We start from the raw sequence: 16,261 nt of genomic DNA, 5'->3' as shown, positions 1-16,261 counted from the left end.
TGTGACCAGAGCCTGATTTTTTTTTCCTCTCTATCTCCTTCTTTTACCTTTCTTTTTCTCTCCCTTTCTCCCTATCTCCCCTTTTCTTTATAAATCTTAAAATATTTAAATTTTGTCCCTTTTCTCTTTTTCCTTCTTTCCTCTTTCCTTTTCTTTCCTTTTTTCCTTTGGTTTTTTTCACTTTTCTTTATAAATATTTTAAATTTTTTTTTTAATTTTTGACCTTTTTTCCTCCCCTTTCCTTTTTCTCCTTTTTTCCTTTCCTCTCCTCTCTTTTCCTTTCCTTTTTTCCTCTTTTCCTTTCCTCTCCTCTCTTTACCTTTCCTCTCCTCTCTTGTCCTCCTCATAAATATTTTTAAGTCTTTTTTTTCCCCTCTTTTTCTCCTTTTTTTCCCTTTCTCATCCTTTTCATCTTTCCCCGTTCCCCGCCTCCGCTCTCAACAAGGCCGCGTGGTCACGTGTCTGGGGCGGAGCTTTGCTCGCGCTCTGCGATCGCGTGACCGGAAGGGGGGTTGCGCGTGACCGGAAGCGCGCGTTCCCGCGGCGACGGCGAGGATGGCGGCGCCGTGCTGGGTGCTTCGCTGCTGCTCCTGCCGCCGCTTCCAGGCGCAGCAGGTGGGAGCGACCGGGAGCGGGAGGAGGCGAGCGGGGAGCGGGAGGCAGGCGGGCCGCCGCTCACCCCTGTGTGCCCTCCTAGGCCAAGCGGAGCGGGAAGTGGAGCTGCAGCGTGTGCGGGCAGCGGCAGACGGTGCAGAAGGTGAGGGCCGGGAGCCCCGTAAGTTGGCGGTGGGGGGCCCAGCTTGGCTATGAGCTCTACCCAGGACATCAAGTGCTTTATTTATCTTTATTTAGCGCTTCAGCATTACTTGGAGTACAGCCTCGCTTTGTGCTGTTTCCTCCTGGTTGCTCCCTAAGCCTGGTTTTTGTTGTTGTTTGCAGGTTTACGGCCAAGGGTCTGGCTTGGACTGCAGGCATCACGTCCAGAAGTTAAACTTGCTGCAGGGTGAGGCAGAGGAAGCAATCGGCTGGACATCTGGGTAGAGTGTTTATTTGCCTATTTCCTTTTTTCTTCTACAATTGACACGTGTCTTCACTCCTTGGGTGCCTGTTACCCGGCGGAGCTCACAGGAGAGTTTCCTGTCTTGTGAACCCATACCACGTGCCAGTTTCATTGTCACCCCATAGGAACAAGCTGTAATATTTGTTTGGTTTAGAGTTCTGGCATGTTTCTTTTGACAAAGAATTTTCTCAGATAAGTTTAGTTGATTAATAGCGTGTGTCGGTCAAGCCTTTACCCATTAGAATATATGCAAAAGGGTTTGGTTTGGTTTTTCAATTGGTTTTCCTTATTTATGGTCTGATGAGGAGACTGTTTGGCACAAACTTCTGGGTGTAATTCCTGCTGGGCTGGAAAATCTGAGTAGTGCTTTCCTGTTTATTTAATTCCTGAATCTGTTCACAAATCGTATGATCTTGAACGGGTCTGGCTTCCTCTTTACTGAAGGTTATTCTCGGAAATCAGTCAAAGCCAGTTAGATAATTTGGTTGTGTGTACAAAATGCTTCAGGGTTAAGCTTTGGAAAGAAAACTCCTTGTTTGTTCACTTTATCAAAAAGGGTTGCTATTTTTATTCTCAAGACATTGTGAAATTCAAACATTGTGAAATAACTTCCCTTTCTCCTTGGTTGCCTGGGATATAATTAGTGGTTTCAGCTGTTGTCCCAAAAGACACACTGTTATATCCTTAGTTTTGGTAAGTTTTAATTCATCATTACAAGATCAGCAGCTTTAGATCTTTGCTACTCTGTTTGTATAGAACGAAGAAGGGCTACCCCCTAACTAAATCTTTTCAAGTGTTTCGACAATATGTCTTGCAAATCCTTCATTTGACATCTGCTTTTTGATAGATCCTTTTTTTCCTGGCTTGCCTCCTATCTAGTGTTCCTATTCATGCTTTTGATCTAATCCCTTACGCTATGACTAGGTGATCTAAAAATTATAAATTAACAGACAGAAGTGTGTTCTAGAAACTCTAGTTTAAACATCTGTTTTAGGTGCATAGAAGAATCCGTAAATGACAACAAAAATACAGGAGCCCAACGTGAAGACAGTTTGGTCCAGCAGGTAAGAGACCTACAAAGCTGGAGTAAATACCAGCCCATACTGACCTAAGGGCATCAAATTGAACTCATTGATCCCTTCATATGGGTTCAGACAGATGAAATAATGTTTATAATCACAGAGGCTCCCCCAGTGAGAGAATGAGATGTATACAGAAACTCTCTGCTCCACTGGGATACTGAACCTGGTGAACATGACCTAAACTGCCTTGTGATTTGAGGCCTTCAGCACATGCATCATAAAGCCGTAAACAAGAACTCTGTATTTTGCTGTTCTCAGTAGTTCTCCAATGTTGCAGGAGGGAAGGGCAGAAGTCAGTCGCTGGAGTAAATATCTGGACAAGGAGAGTGAATATCAGGAAGATAGGGAGGAGGCGGCGGGTACAGAAAGGTTCTGTTCCCAGAGGAAGAACACTGTGGAAGAACAAAGGTACAGAAAGAACTTTTTCTGTAACTCCTGCTCCCCAGTGGTGAACGTGGTTTGGAGGTGTGGGAGGCAGCTCCTCTCTGATAGCTGAGCAAAGTACAGGCTGCAGTGTACAACCTGACCTGAACAGGGGGTTGGTATTTGGGAGTGAAGCTTCTCTTATTCCTAGCCACATGCACTTTATTAATTTCTGGTGATGTGGTGGGATGGGGAGGAAATCACAGTGGGAGCTAATCTGTCCTCTTTGTGAATTGTTTTCTTGGCCAGGGAACAGCAGAAGAGCTTCCTCTTCAGTGATGTTCAGGAGTACGCAGAGGAGCATGGAGCTCTCCAGCTTTCCTGCCAAGTAAAAAAGGTTAAAACCTCTGAGGTATTTTAGTTATAGAAGATGCTGCCCACCAGTCAAACAAAAATGTTCTCCTAAACTCTTTTGTGTCATCATAACTTTGTAGTTTTATGAGTCGTCTTCTGCTCTTCTATTGGAGTGACTAGGGGAGAGAAAAAAAATGTGTCAGGAGCTTCTCTCTGAAAGGTTTTAGTCAAGCAAAACCAATGCCACATTGTGTAAGCAGAGCAGTTGAGCCAGATTCCTCTGAAAGGAGGGTTGCAATCTAAGCTGGCAGTAGCATGCAGTCATTAAAGTTACTGCAATTACCTGCAGTACCCTTGAAGTTGTCCTGAGTCTTCACAGCCCAGACTTCATAGGCTCACCCAGGGCATCACCTTCAGAGGGCTCATGTGAATTTGTGAGCATTTAAAGGACCCAAAAGCCCTTTGGATTTATAACTAAGCTCTTTTTTCTTCTTGCAGCGCAAGAAATGTTTAGTAGAAGTGCCTCATCAAGATGATGGAGATGCTCTTTCTGGAGACAGAATGGTTCCTGCTGTCTGTGAGTCCATAGTGCCTGGGGACACTACACAAACCCCACCTCCTTGTACCAAATCATCAAAGTGGGAAAAATTCCTCTCGCATTCTGACAGCTATAGCAGAAATGCTGCCAGGGTCACCTTGTCACCACCGGAGGGCAGTGGAACGTTAGGGCCTCTCAGCACCACTGCAGTAGGTAGGTGCTCAGAACAGGCTGGAAGAACTCAGCCTCCTGGTACAGGTTTTGAATTTAAGAAGTCTGTTGCTAGCACTGAGCAGGTTTCCTCAAAACTGCCTGGCACCACTGTGCCTAGCAGCAGTTGCTCAGTTGTGGAAGAGGTGTCCAAAGAACCACTGAGCCACTTGCTAAGGGTGGAACCTGGGGTTTCAGAAACCACTGCAGGCAGGTGCTGCTTGGACAGCCCAAGGAGAGCAAAAAGTCTTGTTGACTGCACCGCCAAGCCACAGCCTCGCAGCGTTTCTCACAAACACCTCTTCTGCACAGGTGAAGAGTTTGATGATGATCTCTGAGGAGTTCAGGCATATTGGCCATGGCTTTATTGTTTGTCTCCATGACATGTTTGTTGTTGAGTATTTGGCAAGATTTTGACCTGAAAATGGCCTTGCAGAACTGCACTTATTAAAGTTGTTCACTTGCTCTACAGCTGTGGTTGTGGGAAGGTGAGAGTAGAAGAGACTTGCAGCAGGCAAGTACTAGGGTTACAGAGTGTTGTCTAGCAACCTCATCAGCCAGAAATAAAGAATTAAGTAGGTCAGCTTGTTGGGGGAAGAAATATCTAAGGCGCTTAAGGATTCCTAGCCAGTACAATTAAACTCTGATTAATTCTCCCTTGCAAACTACAGCTCTTTTCCCCTATGCTGCCTCTTTGTTTAGATCTCCCATAGCAACCCTTCCTTCCAGAGCTGCTGAGCAGACTTCAGAGCCAGCAAAACATCCCCTTTCTTTTCAGAGATGTAGCCCTAAGGGTACACCAAGGTATGTGCAAAAAGGCAGGCTCTTAGCTTAGTTCCAGCATGCTTTTCAGAGTCTTAGTAAACACAGTACAAGGGCCAGGATACTTAAACACTCACACAGATACATCACAGGAAAGAGTATTTATTTTTCCTCCATTCTACAAGCACTTAGGAACATGAGGCAAAAAGCCCTTAGCAGGAAGAAGGATGACCAGCTCAGTGAGTTGTACTGCATTGCCTGCTTTCAGTTTGGAGAAAGTGCTTTTTTGTTACACAGACTATAAGTGAGGTGGCTGCTTGGAATACTGGATGGCATCTAGTGCTGCCCCAATGTCGCAGTTCTTTGTCTGCAGGAGTCGAGTGAGCCAGCCTCCCTCATCAGAGAAGCCCATAGAGAGCATCTGGGACAGAGATTCAATGAGGCGAGGGTCTGCTTCTGTTAAGAGAAGAGTTTAGAAGTTGAAAACACTTGATCTAACTGGCAAACCAGCCCAAGCTTTAATACCATGCAGGAGGTAGGCTGGCCCTAATCCTAGTAAATCCAGCATAACTAATGAAATGCTACAGGAGTCAGTGCTGTTGATCTCAGCTAACTGGCTCCCACCAAAAAAAAAAAAAAAAAAAAAAAAGAAAAAGTCTTAAAAGTCACAGGATGCACTCCTCTGCATCCTGCACTAAAGGTCTCTCTTCAATAGCACAGGGCAAGGATGCCACCTCTTTTCATGTTGCTTGAACAGCCGTATTAGTTTAAGGTCAGAAGTCTTGTTCAGACTTAGCTGCCCACATTGAAGAGGAGAGCCACCTGTCTAACAGGGTGCAAGAGCTGCCAGACCTGCTAACAACATACAGACAAGTTTAGCTGTAGCTTATGTGACCTTGGTTTCTACATGTCTAAAAGCAGGTCTGCTTCCGTCAGGCAAGTTGGCAGCTCCCAAGTGAAAGCAACTCTCCCTTATGAAAGCTGAATACATTCTCATACCTGGTGGGAGGTGTGGGTAGAGTGCAGCTTCTCGCAGTCCTGTAGGTCCTGTTGGGGGAGGATCCTGAGATGCATCCAGGGAGCTGGGACCCTCTGTCTCTGGCATTTGCAGAGACTGCAGTTCACCCGTGGAAGGATCCACTTCTTTAGAAGATAAGTGGGTCCAGTCCTCATCAACCCCTGATGAACTGCTGGACTCACTGTGTTCCTGGGACAGAAAGAAAGGAGGTCCAGGTGTGCTGTAGTGCCTTCCAGGTAGGATGCATGCTCCTACTGTCTGCCTTTATAATATGAGGGTTGTATCACAAAGGTCCCTCCACCTTTGCTGCAAACCTCTAAAGCAAAGGTGCTGTGTATCACTTGATCTGCTGACATCTTAATATTGAACCCCACAATGCTCAATTATTATCTTCCTTTCTAGTAAAGCCTCAGCAGGCATATTAAATTCATTGGTGTCATGGTTGTTGTACCTGGGACTGGAAGCCGCCATCTTCCATTTGTGTGGGCACAGGATCTATCACCATGTCTTGTATCTGCTCTGCAACAGCATTTACTTCTTTAGCAGAAGCTGCATTATTCTGGTCTGGTTTGGTCTGTAGGTTCTGGTTAACAGCACTGCTGCCTGACTCGGTGCTGTTCTCTCGAGTGGGAGAAGCAGGAGTCACTTTGCTTCTCTGTCCTCCATGTTCCACATCAATATCAACTTCAATACCTAGAAAGGCATTTGAGAGATAAAGTCTAACAGGGATTTTTCCAAAGCACAGTCTGAGAAGAGCATGGTTCGGTCCTAGTCTAAATCCTGTAAAACATCTGTAATCCTACAGTTTGCCATATAACAACATGGAGGATTTAAAATGCAGAGCATTCTTTAAACAAAAGAGTAGTTAAGCACCATTTAGTCACCCTCCTCCAGACAGACCAGGAATAAGGTCAGAGGTTCAGGGCAGAGTTTATCTATGGCCACATCAACCAGGCAAAACCCCCGAGTCACCACTGACTTAAAGTTAGCAGCGTTACAGCAGTGTCATGTTAATAACGTTTTTTTCCTCATTTCCTTCCAAAGGAGGGCTCTGAAACAGTACTGAGTGGCTACTTTAAGCCCAGGCATTATTAGTACCAGGAATGAATTAAGCCTTCAAGGCTTAGTAACATGAAGCAGTTCTGGTATCGGTCACAACACCTGACTGCCACTCCTGTTAAAAGGAGCCAGTCTCAGGGATTGGGGTAACAAACCAAGTGACTTACCCAGAGGGCTGAGAAAAGCTGCAACACTCTCCCCAACATTCTTTAAGAAGGTGACACTGGGGTCCTGAGGCTGGCTGTTAGTAGAAGCTTCTAGAAAAACAATTTCTGTTAGCACACAGAGAGCCTCAGAGGGAAAGAGTTGTTATACTGCGTATCCCCATGAGATCTTGGTGCTAGGCTCCCGTTACACACACACGCACTGCACAACACAGGCAGTAGAGAGACAAAAACTGACAGTGCCCAACCTCTGGAACAGAGAACCACCGGTATTAGCATTGTTAAGGCTCATTAGCCATGCTGAAAGACAGATCTGGAGTAGTGACATGCTTGACCCAACAGCTTGGCTCGGTTTGGTTCCAGATAGCCTCTGCATCCTTATCTACTGTGTGGGCCCAATTATGCCTTAAAATAATCCCACCCTGTGCTGAGAGGTGCTCATCATTTCAAGCAAATCAGAGCAGTTCCTAGCTGTTTTTCTATCCAGATTCTACCCCATGCTACAGAACCTCAGCTTATCTGGCTCCCACCACCTTGTTTACCAGGGCATCCCCTCTTACCTTCTGCAGCAGGTGGGCTGGAGGCTGCTGCACTGGCTTGGGCTTGTTCAGAGTTTTGACATGGAGCAGCAGGACCAGGATATCCCCAGCAGTGCATCCACGGGAAGGGGGGAACACCGTGCCGCCTTTTACGGAGCCAGCGTCCTCGGGGAATCCACTGTAGAGGGCAACGTTCATGTGAATCTGCTCACACAGCCAGAGTCCAAGTAACTGAAACTTATGACTTTGAGGAATATCCCATTCGTACTCCCCCTTCATAGATTTTTCTCACCTCAAATGGATTTAGCAGTGGACTTTGAAACATGACCATGTTGTGCTCCTTGTGGACACCTTTACCCTCACAGGTGCTGCACAGGTCATAGTCGGGGCAGACAGTGCACTTGAACCTGGAGCCCACAACCGGTCCCTCGCAGCCGTCACAGATCACATTGGGGTGCACCATGTCCCTGGGAGGCTCCTGGCTGCACTGCGAGCGATGCTCCCGCTTGCACTCCTTTTTCTCTATTAAGGAGAGGAAACTTCTCATCAAGAATGAGGTTGCTATTTAAAGGCTGGAAATCGGGCAGAGGGGAAGGAAGCACAAACAGCTCTTGTTGGAGCAGTATTGACTTACTAGGTCAGTTTATTTTTACACTGGCTGATAAACGCAAGCTGGGGGCGTGTCATATAACTTTTAAACCACGTGCAAAGGGGTTTCAAAAAGATACCTGCTCCTCAAATGGAGCATGCCTTATCCTTCCCAGTCTCTTGCCAGGTTTATTTTAGATAAAAATACTGCGCCACCCCATTGCACTTCTTATCCAACCTTCCTAAGCACTGCAAAGAAGATGTTTCTGGAGAGGGAGCTTGGAAAAAGTGCCAGGTGGCATTAAAGAGATAAGAACGTAACAGATGAGAAGGGAGAGAGCAGCACTGACTTGTGTGACCCACGGGATGGGCTGCAGATAAAGCTTGACAGGCATCTGCGTGAACAGAAGGGACTAGGAAGTCATTATGTGCTGAAGAACAAGCTGGACTTAAGGCCTCCTAATGCTTTGTTGTGATTATTAAAGATACCAGCGCCAGGCTAGCGTTTCCAGGGAGCCTGCAGCGGCTGAGATGACAGGGCTAGGAGGAACCTTGTGATGTTTACCCACCTCGCCTGGCAGGACTCGCTTTCTGGCGCTCGCCCCGCCCTTTCTGTGCCCTCTCCCCGAACCGCAGCGGCCACCGGGGCCGGGCCAGCGCTCGCCGCTGCCGTTTTCGGAGCCGTTACCTTTGATGTACACACGCAACACGCCGTCCCGCACGTAGGGCATCGCCAGCTCCAGCTCCTCGTCGCTGGAAAACGCGATCAGGTCCCCGTCTTCATCTGCGGAGGGCAAAGCGCGGGGTGAGCGCCCGGCCGGCGCCGCGTCCCCCTACCCAGCGCCCCGAGCCCCCCGGGGCCCCGCTCACCCCGGTAGTGCATGCGGAACGCGGGCGGCGCCCCGGCCCGCAGCAGCCCCTGGAAGAGCTCGGCGACGCGGTCGTAGATGGGCTGGTAGCGAGCGGGCGGCGGCAGCGAGAAGCGGCGGATCTCGCGGGCCGCCTCCTCCTTGCCCAGCAGGTAGGCTTTGACCGTCAGGGCCGCCATGGCTGTGGCGCAGCACGAATTGCGAGGACGCGGCGGGGGGCCGGCCGCCTTTATAGCGAGCTGCGCCTGGCCACGCCCACTGGGAGGAGCCACGACCATATATGGAGATAGTCCCGCCCATCGGAATGGGAACCCGGTAGTGATGTGATTGGCCACGCCCACTCGGGAACAAGCCACGCCCTTTGTGTGTTTGGCCACGCCCACTCTGTTAGGCGTCTGTGCGCCTGGTCCCGCCTCCGGCCCTCTGGCCCCGCCCCTCCCGTTCAGACTCCGCCCCCTCTGGCCCCGGCCCAGACCGCGGCCTGAGTCACGCTCGGCCCCGTCTCGCCTCAGCAGTTTCGTGTTCTCCAAGGGTCTCTGTCACCTGTACGTTGCCTGCAGCCAGGCTGGGTATTAGGAATCGTTTCTTCACTGACAGGCCTATCAAGCACTGACAGAGGCTGCCCAGGGAATTGATGGAGTCACCATCCCTGGGGGAGATGAAAACATAGAATCATAGAATAACCAGGTTGGAAGAGACCCACCGGATCATCGAGTCCAACCATTCCTGTCAAACACTAAACCATGTCCCTCAGCACCTCGTTCACCCGTGCCTTAAACCCCTCCAGGGAAGGGGACTCAAACCCCTCCCTGGGCAGCCTCTGTCAGTGCTTGATAGGCCTGTCAGTGAAGAAACGATTCCTAATGTCCAGCCTAAATCTCCCCTGGCGGAGCTTGAGGCCATTCCCTCTCGTCCTGTCCCCTGTCACTTGGGAGAAGAGGCCAGCACCCTCCTCTCCACAACCTCCTTTCAGGTAGTTGTAGAGAGCAATGAGGTCTCCCCTCAGCCTCCTCTTCTCCAGGCTAAACACCCCCAGCTCTCTCAGCCGCTCCTCGTAAGGCCTGTTCTCCAGCCCCTTCCCCAGCTTTGTTGCTCTTCTCTGGACTCGCTCCAGAGCCTCAACATCCTTCTTGTGGTGAGGGGCCCAGAACTGAACACAGGAGCGGCCTCACCAGTGAACATGTGGATGTGGCAGTGGGGGACATGGCTTAGTGGTGGACTCGGATGTGTGAAGTTAATGGTTGGACTCAATGTTCTTAAAGGTCTTTTCCAACCTAAACGATTCCATGATTCTGTGAACTGCCAGTGTTTGCCCTCTGCCTTGCGCTGTGCCCACATCTGCATCCCAAAAACGTGGCTGGGACAGTACTGGGAGCTCAGCGGTTTGGGTGCAGGTCACAAAAGCATCATTGGTCCCTGAGCAGATGAGCAAATGTGGCATCGGTACCTTCTAGGTGGCCACGTGGCCTCCAAGGCCTGTTGGATGGGACGTGGGGCAGCCCTGGGCTCTAAGCCTGTCCCGCTCACACCAGGGTGGTGGTTCCCGCCAGAGCAGTTTGTGCTCTCAACATGTCAGGAATAAATAACTCTCTGGTCACTAGACATTTGGAAGAATTTCTTCATGATGAGGGTGGTGAGGCACTGGCACAGGCTGCCCAGAGCAGTGGTGGCTGCCCCATCCCTGGAGGTGTTCAAGGCCGGGTTGGATGGGCCCTGGGCAGCCTGATCCAGTGGGAGGTGTCCCTGCCCATGGCAGGGGGGTTGGAACTGGATGATCTTTAAGGTCCCTTCCAACCCAAACCATTCTGTGATTCTATAATGCTCTTCCCTGAACGCAGTGTTTTGGAAGGGGGGGCTAAAAATAAAGACTCTAGTATAAACACAACTGACATTGAGGAGGATGTTCTGGACGCTTTCCAAGCTGGTTGGCAACAGTCATTTTTTGCAGATCAGATACAGTTGACAGGCCTCTTATCTGGCCACAGGAGAGTCCAGCTGGCAGGACGTACTGTCTGTGCCATCCAAGTGTAATTAAATAAAGATGGATCAATGATTATTAGGTTCCTTGTTGGTGTTAATTGCCTCTCACCCAAGGGCCTGACCGCTCTGACTCTTAGTGACATATTTCTTGGTTTTACATAATAAAAACTTAGGGAAAACTGTGTCATCATCTATCATCTACAGTCAAGAGAAGGATTAGTTTTAGTTTCCGTGACAGCAGTGTATTTCTTCACCTGAGGTCTGTGTGTTAAAACACTTGGCCTTTCATACATTTTTGGCATATGTGTGGCAATTCTGAAACTGTGACGCTTTTCTGGAAAATAGTATTTACAGTGGAAAGTGTTGCCTTTTTTTAGCTTAGAAAGTTCTCTATGAATTTGGGTTTCTAGGTATGACATGGCAAATATTCCACCATGAAGATGAAAGCATGAATGGTGATGTGCAGGGAATGATTCACCAGCATGGGAGAGCGAAAGGTTTGGACACACAGCAAAACTGTACTGCACTCCCTCTCCCTTTTCCCTCTTTGCTCTGTGTATCCTTGCTTCTGAAAATGTGAAAGTTGCTGGTTGACATAATTGGATTGTTTTCTTCTCTGTAAAATCAGAATCGGGACGGGCAGTAGCAGGGTGTGCAGTACAGGACATGCTGTCGGTGACCTGTTTGCCTTGCCAAGCATCACCTCCAGCATGTCCATCTCCTGTGCTATTTCTGAGGACCCCAACAGTCACTTTTGGTCTCATTTATAGAGCCAAGGACTTGTCTTGTAGGACCCAGCAAATTCTTTCCTTAGGCACTAGGTCGCTGCCTTCCCACGCAGGACCAATTCCTGGTTCCCCTCTCCATCACTGCCTGGGTGTTTGAGGCACAGCAGGTTGTGCTCGAGTTGCAGAGTCTTTTCAAACCAGTTATGTCTCCAGATTAATTGATGCATTTATAATATCAGGCAACGCACCAAATTAAAACCAGAAATCTAAGTTTTCTTTTGTGTGAACTTCAATCCAGTTGGCAGATATGGAAGGGGCCAAAAGCCAGATGGAATTTCCCTTCTCCTGGTGGGACATGCTGAGTCACGCTCAGCTTTCTGGTCCTGACATCATGTGCTTATAAAACAAGGAAAACAAGGCTTTCACCAGCCTGCTGTTAGCTTAGCTCACCGATCATGGGACTGGAGTGACTCACTGAGTCTTGTCGTCCTCCTCCTCCTCCTCCTCGAGGTTGGGGATTTCCTCCCAGCAAGCTCTTCTCTGGCGCAGACCTCAGACCTCGCTCTCCCAGCATTTCCTATTGCCCCCAGCCCTGGGATGGTACCTCCAGGGGGTTTCTCAGCACCCTGGTGAGGCCATGTGAGAAGCTGTGCTATATTCCCACATATATTGACTTGAGATGTTTTTCCTTCTGTTTGCTGGAGGACCTGGGGTTTGGCATTCTCAGCGGGAAGCACTGGCTGCATGGATGTTTTCTTATGCTTCTGTAGGAATCCCACAGCATCGCTGCAACCCCTGCCCAAAAAATGTCTTGTCAGCTCTAGCCTGTGAGCAGCCAGCGTCGCGGGTGGATGGAGCAAAGGAACAGCAACAGGCATGGGGGAAAAAAGCCATTCCAGTTTAAAATTTCAAGGTTACAGACGAAAGACTCAGAAAGGAGCAATTAGCATCTGTGCAGTGCTCTGCTTTCTCTCTACACCCACTTTCAGCTGGAAGTGTTTAAAAATATTTGGTGAGATTCTTGCTCCGAGGGCGCTGTCACCATAAATATTCCTTATGTCCAAAATCTTCATGTACCCAGTAAAGTCCTAGTGGAATGAGGAATGGAGAGAGAGGGAGCATGTCCAATGTTTTCCTTGCTTGCAAACCACAGCAGAGGCTGATGATGATTTTCCAGAGGGAATTCTTCCCCAGCCATCACTCCAGCCTGAGGTTCCCATCACTGTTTTGGTGAAGAGGGGAAGCTTTGGCCCCCGTGCACCCCTGTGCAGGGTCCACACGCCACCACAGCGCCACAAACTCCTTCCAGAGCCTTCTGGAGAGGTGCAGGGTCCTCCAGACATGGGTCAGATGCTGGTGACTCAACCCAGTCCCGTGACGTCTTCCCTCCTCTGCCGCTTCTGAAGGTGCAGGCGGAAGGGAAAGCCGAGCAGGATTTTTCTGCTGTGTCATTTTTGAGTTTTCCTGAGGGTTAGCTCTGCCACGTCAGGTGTTTACACAGGCTCAGCACTGTTGCTTATTGGTGGGACGGGAAACTTCTAAGGGCAGAAAACTCTGGAGCAGTTTTTTTCATTGAGACAGAGGACAGATGGGGAAAAACTGCTGAAGAGCAAGTACAAAGTAGAAACACTCCATGGGTGTCGTGCAAATACATATAGATTTCATGTTCCCAAAGGTGAGAAGGAACTATTTGCAATCTACACGAATTCCTTGGGGTGAGCATTGCTCTGAGAACCTGACCTGCAGCCTTTGCCCCGAGTAGGTGTCAACACATGGAAGGCCAGCACCCTGTTGTGATCTTCATCTCTCGTGGCTAAGGAGGATTTGGAAATGTTTGTACGGCAGTGAAACACCTCCTGGCGATGTTTGAGCACAGCAACCTGTCAAACACACAGAAAATGAAGTTACTTTGGTTTGTGAGAAAATAGAAGGACTCTGCTTAAAGCAGCCTGGGAAGAACTGAGCCTGAGTGGCTCACAAATGGGCCATGGTCAAACACCAGAGCCAAGCTCTTCAGAACGCTCGATAAAATCAGCGATAAATCTGGATTACATCTGATGTCTAGGCCTAATAAATATTTTCTCTTTTTAATTTTTGTAATGACTTCAGGACTGTGGATTCCTGTTGGAGTGCTGTCAGTGGAAAGCCTTCATTTCCACAGTGTGTTCAGCATTGCCAGCATCAGCTGTTCAAAGACCCTGAGAGGCCCTCAACAGTCATCTCCTCTCTGCTTATTTAATAGAATCATAGAATAACCAGGTTGGAAGAGACCCACCAGATCATCGAGTCCAACCATTCCTATCAAACACTAAACCATGTCCCTTAGCACCTCGTCCACCCGTGCCTTAAACACCTCCAGGGAAGGTGACTCAACCCCCTCCCTGGGCAGCCTCTGCCACTGCCCAATGACCCTTTCTGTGAAAAATTTTTTCCTGATGTCCAGCCTGACCCTCCCCTGGCGGAGCTTGAGGCCATTCCCTCTCATCCTGTCCCCTGTCACTTGGGAGAAGAGGCCATCACCCTCCTCTCTACAACGTCCTCTCAGGTAGTTGTAGAGAGCAATGAGGTCTCCCCTCAGCCTCCTCTTCTCCAGGCTAAACACCCCCAGCTCTCTCAGCCGTTCCTCTTGTTCTCCAGCCCCTTCACCAGCTTTGTTGCTCTTCTCTGGACTCGCTCCAGAGCCCCAACATCCTTCTTGTGGTGAGGGGCCCAGAACTGAACACAGGATTCGAGGAGCGGTCTCACCAGTGCCGAGTACAGAGGGAGGATAACCTCCCTGGACCTGCTGGTCACGCCGTTTCTGATACAAGCCAAGATGCCATTGGCCTTCTTGGCCACCTGGGCACACTGCTGGCTCATGTTCAGTCGGCTGTCAACCAACACCCCCAGGTCCCTCTCCTCCAGGCAGCTTTCTAGACAGACTTCTCCTAGTCTGTAGCACTGCATAGGGTTGTTGTGCCCCAAGTGCAGGACCCGGCATTTGGCCTTGTTAAACCTCATGCCATTGGACTCAGCCCAGTGGTCCAGCCTGTTCAGATCCCTTTGCAGAGCCTCCCTACCCTCCAGCAGATCAACACTTCCATCAACAACTCTCGATCAGGTTGCTCACAGCCTCATCCAACCCGGCCTTGGACACCTCCAGAGTCACCGCTGTTCATGTCTTAAAGGACCAGGGCTCAAAACTTGCTCCTTAAAAACAGAATAAAAGCCAGAATTGGGATAAGAGGGAGGAACTTCAAGAATAAAAAGGAACTTACAGGTCTGATATAAAAATCAGAAGTACTGGGAATTTTGTTTCATCTCTCATTTTGCCTTTGTCATGCCAGGGTGCTATAAAGCTCATTCATTTCTTCAGACTTTTATGAAGACAAAGTGCAACAGCAGAAATAAGATTAAGCTTTATCCTTGGGAAAGAGTTTAATGGATTTTCTTGGAGAAATTATTAATGTTGTTCTGTTCTCTTCCACCACAGACGTGCCACGTATCCCGAACCACAGGAGCGTTTTCCACATCTGAAAATAAACGCCTAACGTTTGATGTGCTGAAACGTGTCGTTTCCCTGAAATCAGGAGGATTTGGCAACATCTCCCACAAGCAGCTCTCACCCGTTTGCCACCTCTGGAGGGGTTTTGCCATTAATTCCTGTAAACCTTCTGTTGTCTCCTGGGTTTAACATGTAGATTTGAGGGGAGAAAGCAAGCAGGCTGCGTGGGACAGAGTTTCTTGGGCTTGTTTTCTTTGCTTTAATGGTGAAAATGTTGCTGTCGTGAAGCTGAGGAGCGAGTCCCGGTGGGTGCGCTGGGCTGGGGTCTGAGTCCAGAGTGTGAGCGAGTCCAGAGAAGAGCAACAAAGCTGGTGAGGGGGCTGGAGAACAAGAGGAACGGCTGAGAGAGCTGGGGACGTTTAGCCTGGAGAAGAGGAGGCTGAGGGGAGACCTCATTGCTCTCTACAACTACCTGAAAGGAGGTTGTGGAGAGGAGGGAGCTGGGCTCTTCTCCCAAGTGACAGGGGACAGGACGAGAGGGAATGGCCTCAAGCTCCGCCAGGGGAGATTTAGGCTGGACATTAGGAAAAAATTCTTCACAGAAAGGGTGATTGGGCAGTGGCAGAGGCTGCCCAGGGAGGGGGTTGAGTCACCTTCCCTGGAGGTGTTTAAGGGATGGGTGGACGAGGTGCTGAGGGACATGGTTTAGTGTTTGATAGGAATGGTTGGACTCGATGATCCAGTGGGTCTTTTCCAACCTGGTTACTCTATGATTCTATGATTCTGTGTGCACACACACACGCACACACATGCACACACACTCTCACGCACACTCACACACACGTGTGCACACACACATGCGCACACACACACGCACACATGTGCACACATACATACACACTCACGCACACACCTGCACACACACACATGCACTCCCACACTCCCACACACACACTCTCACACACATGTGCACACACACTCACTCACACACACACACGCACTCCCACTCCCCCCTTGCCGTTCCCGCAGTCCCCGCACGGGGGCGCCCTCCACCTGCGGCCGCCCCGCCCCAGCCCACATTGACCACGCCCACACAGCTCAGACCACGCCCACACAGTGACGTAGACCTAAGGCCACGCCCCCTCACCCACGACCACGCCCCCACCCGGCGCTTCTCAACCGTTTGGCCACGCCCCGTTATCCGTGACCACGCCCCTTTAGTATCTTAGTCCAATGGCCACGCCCCTTCAGCTTTAACCCCGCCCCAACTCATGGCCACGCCCCTTGTCCCACTGGGCCCGCCCCCAATCACGCCTCGCAGTTATTCCACAGGCCCCGCCCCCAAAGCTCTGACCACGCCCCTTATCCCGTTGGCCACGCCCCCTCCGCCATGACCACGCCCCCTCGGTGTGCCTGGCCCCGGCCCCGCCCCGGCCCCTCCCGCCCGTCCCGGCGCGGTGGCG

General features: G+C 49.8%; 2 protein-coding genes across 5 annotated transcripts; one reads left to right on the top strand and one right to left on the bottom strand.

Moving 5' to 3' along the window:
- The first annotated feature begins 534 nt into the window (after positions 1–534).
- On the top strand, positions 535–4,473 carry MRNIP (MRN complex interacting protein). 3 transcript variants are annotated; one of them, XM_069869150.1, is made up of 8 exons: positions 535–615; positions 698–757; positions 940–1,037; positions 2,055–2,124; positions 2,420–2,550; positions 2,815–2,917; positions 3,358–3,436; positions 4,310–4,473. In XM_069869150.1, exons 1-8 carry the CDS (start codon positions 556–558, stop codon positions 4,318–4,320), a joined length of 612 nt encoding a protein of 203 aa, XP_069725251.1. In that variant the 5' UTR covers positions 535–555; the 3' UTR covers positions 4,321–4,473. The 3 variants fall into 3 exon arrangements, with proteins under 3 accessions (XP_069725251.1, XP_069725249.1, XP_069725250.1); XM_069869148.1 differs by lacking the exon at positions 4,310–4,473 and having other exon boundaries at positions 3,358–4,281; XM_069869149.1 differs by lacking the exon at positions 4,310–4,473 and having other exon boundaries at positions 2,815–2,902; positions 3,358–4,279.
- Positions 4,474–4,515: 42 nt separating this feature from the next.
- SQSTM1 (sequestosome 1) lies at positions 4,516–8,821 on the bottom strand. 2 transcript variants are annotated; one of them, XM_069869142.1, is made up of 8 exons: positions 8,608–8,821; positions 8,426–8,521; positions 7,442–7,671; positions 7,171–7,327; positions 6,614–6,703; positions 5,839–6,080; positions 5,369–5,576; positions 4,516–4,825 (listed from the first exon to the last, which is right to left on the bottom strand). In XM_069869142.1, the coding sequence occupies exons 1-8, from the start codon at positions 8,783–8,785 to the stop codon at positions 4,668–4,670; spliced, it is 1,359 nt and encodes a 452-aa protein (XP_069725243.1). In that variant the 5' UTR covers positions 8,786–8,821; the 3' UTR covers positions 4,516–4,667. The 2 variants fall into 2 exon arrangements, with proteins under 2 accessions (XP_069725243.1, XP_069725244.1); XM_069869143.1 differs by lacking the exon at positions 6,614–6,703.
- Between the last annotated feature and the right edge of the window lie 7,440 nt (positions 8,822–16,261).

The sequence above is a fragment of the Phaenicophaeus curvirostris genome, chromosome 15 (assembly GCF_032191515.1).
Source record: "Phaenicophaeus curvirostris isolate KB17595 chromosome 15, BPBGC_Pcur_1.0, whole genome shotgun sequence".
Lineage (NCBI taxonomy): Eukaryota > Metazoa > Chordata > Aves > Cuculiformes > Cuculidae > Phaenicophaeus > Phaenicophaeus curvirostris.
The sequence above is the reverse complement of the archived record's forward strand: the minus strand, read 5'-3'. Positions and strand labels throughout refer to the sequence as shown.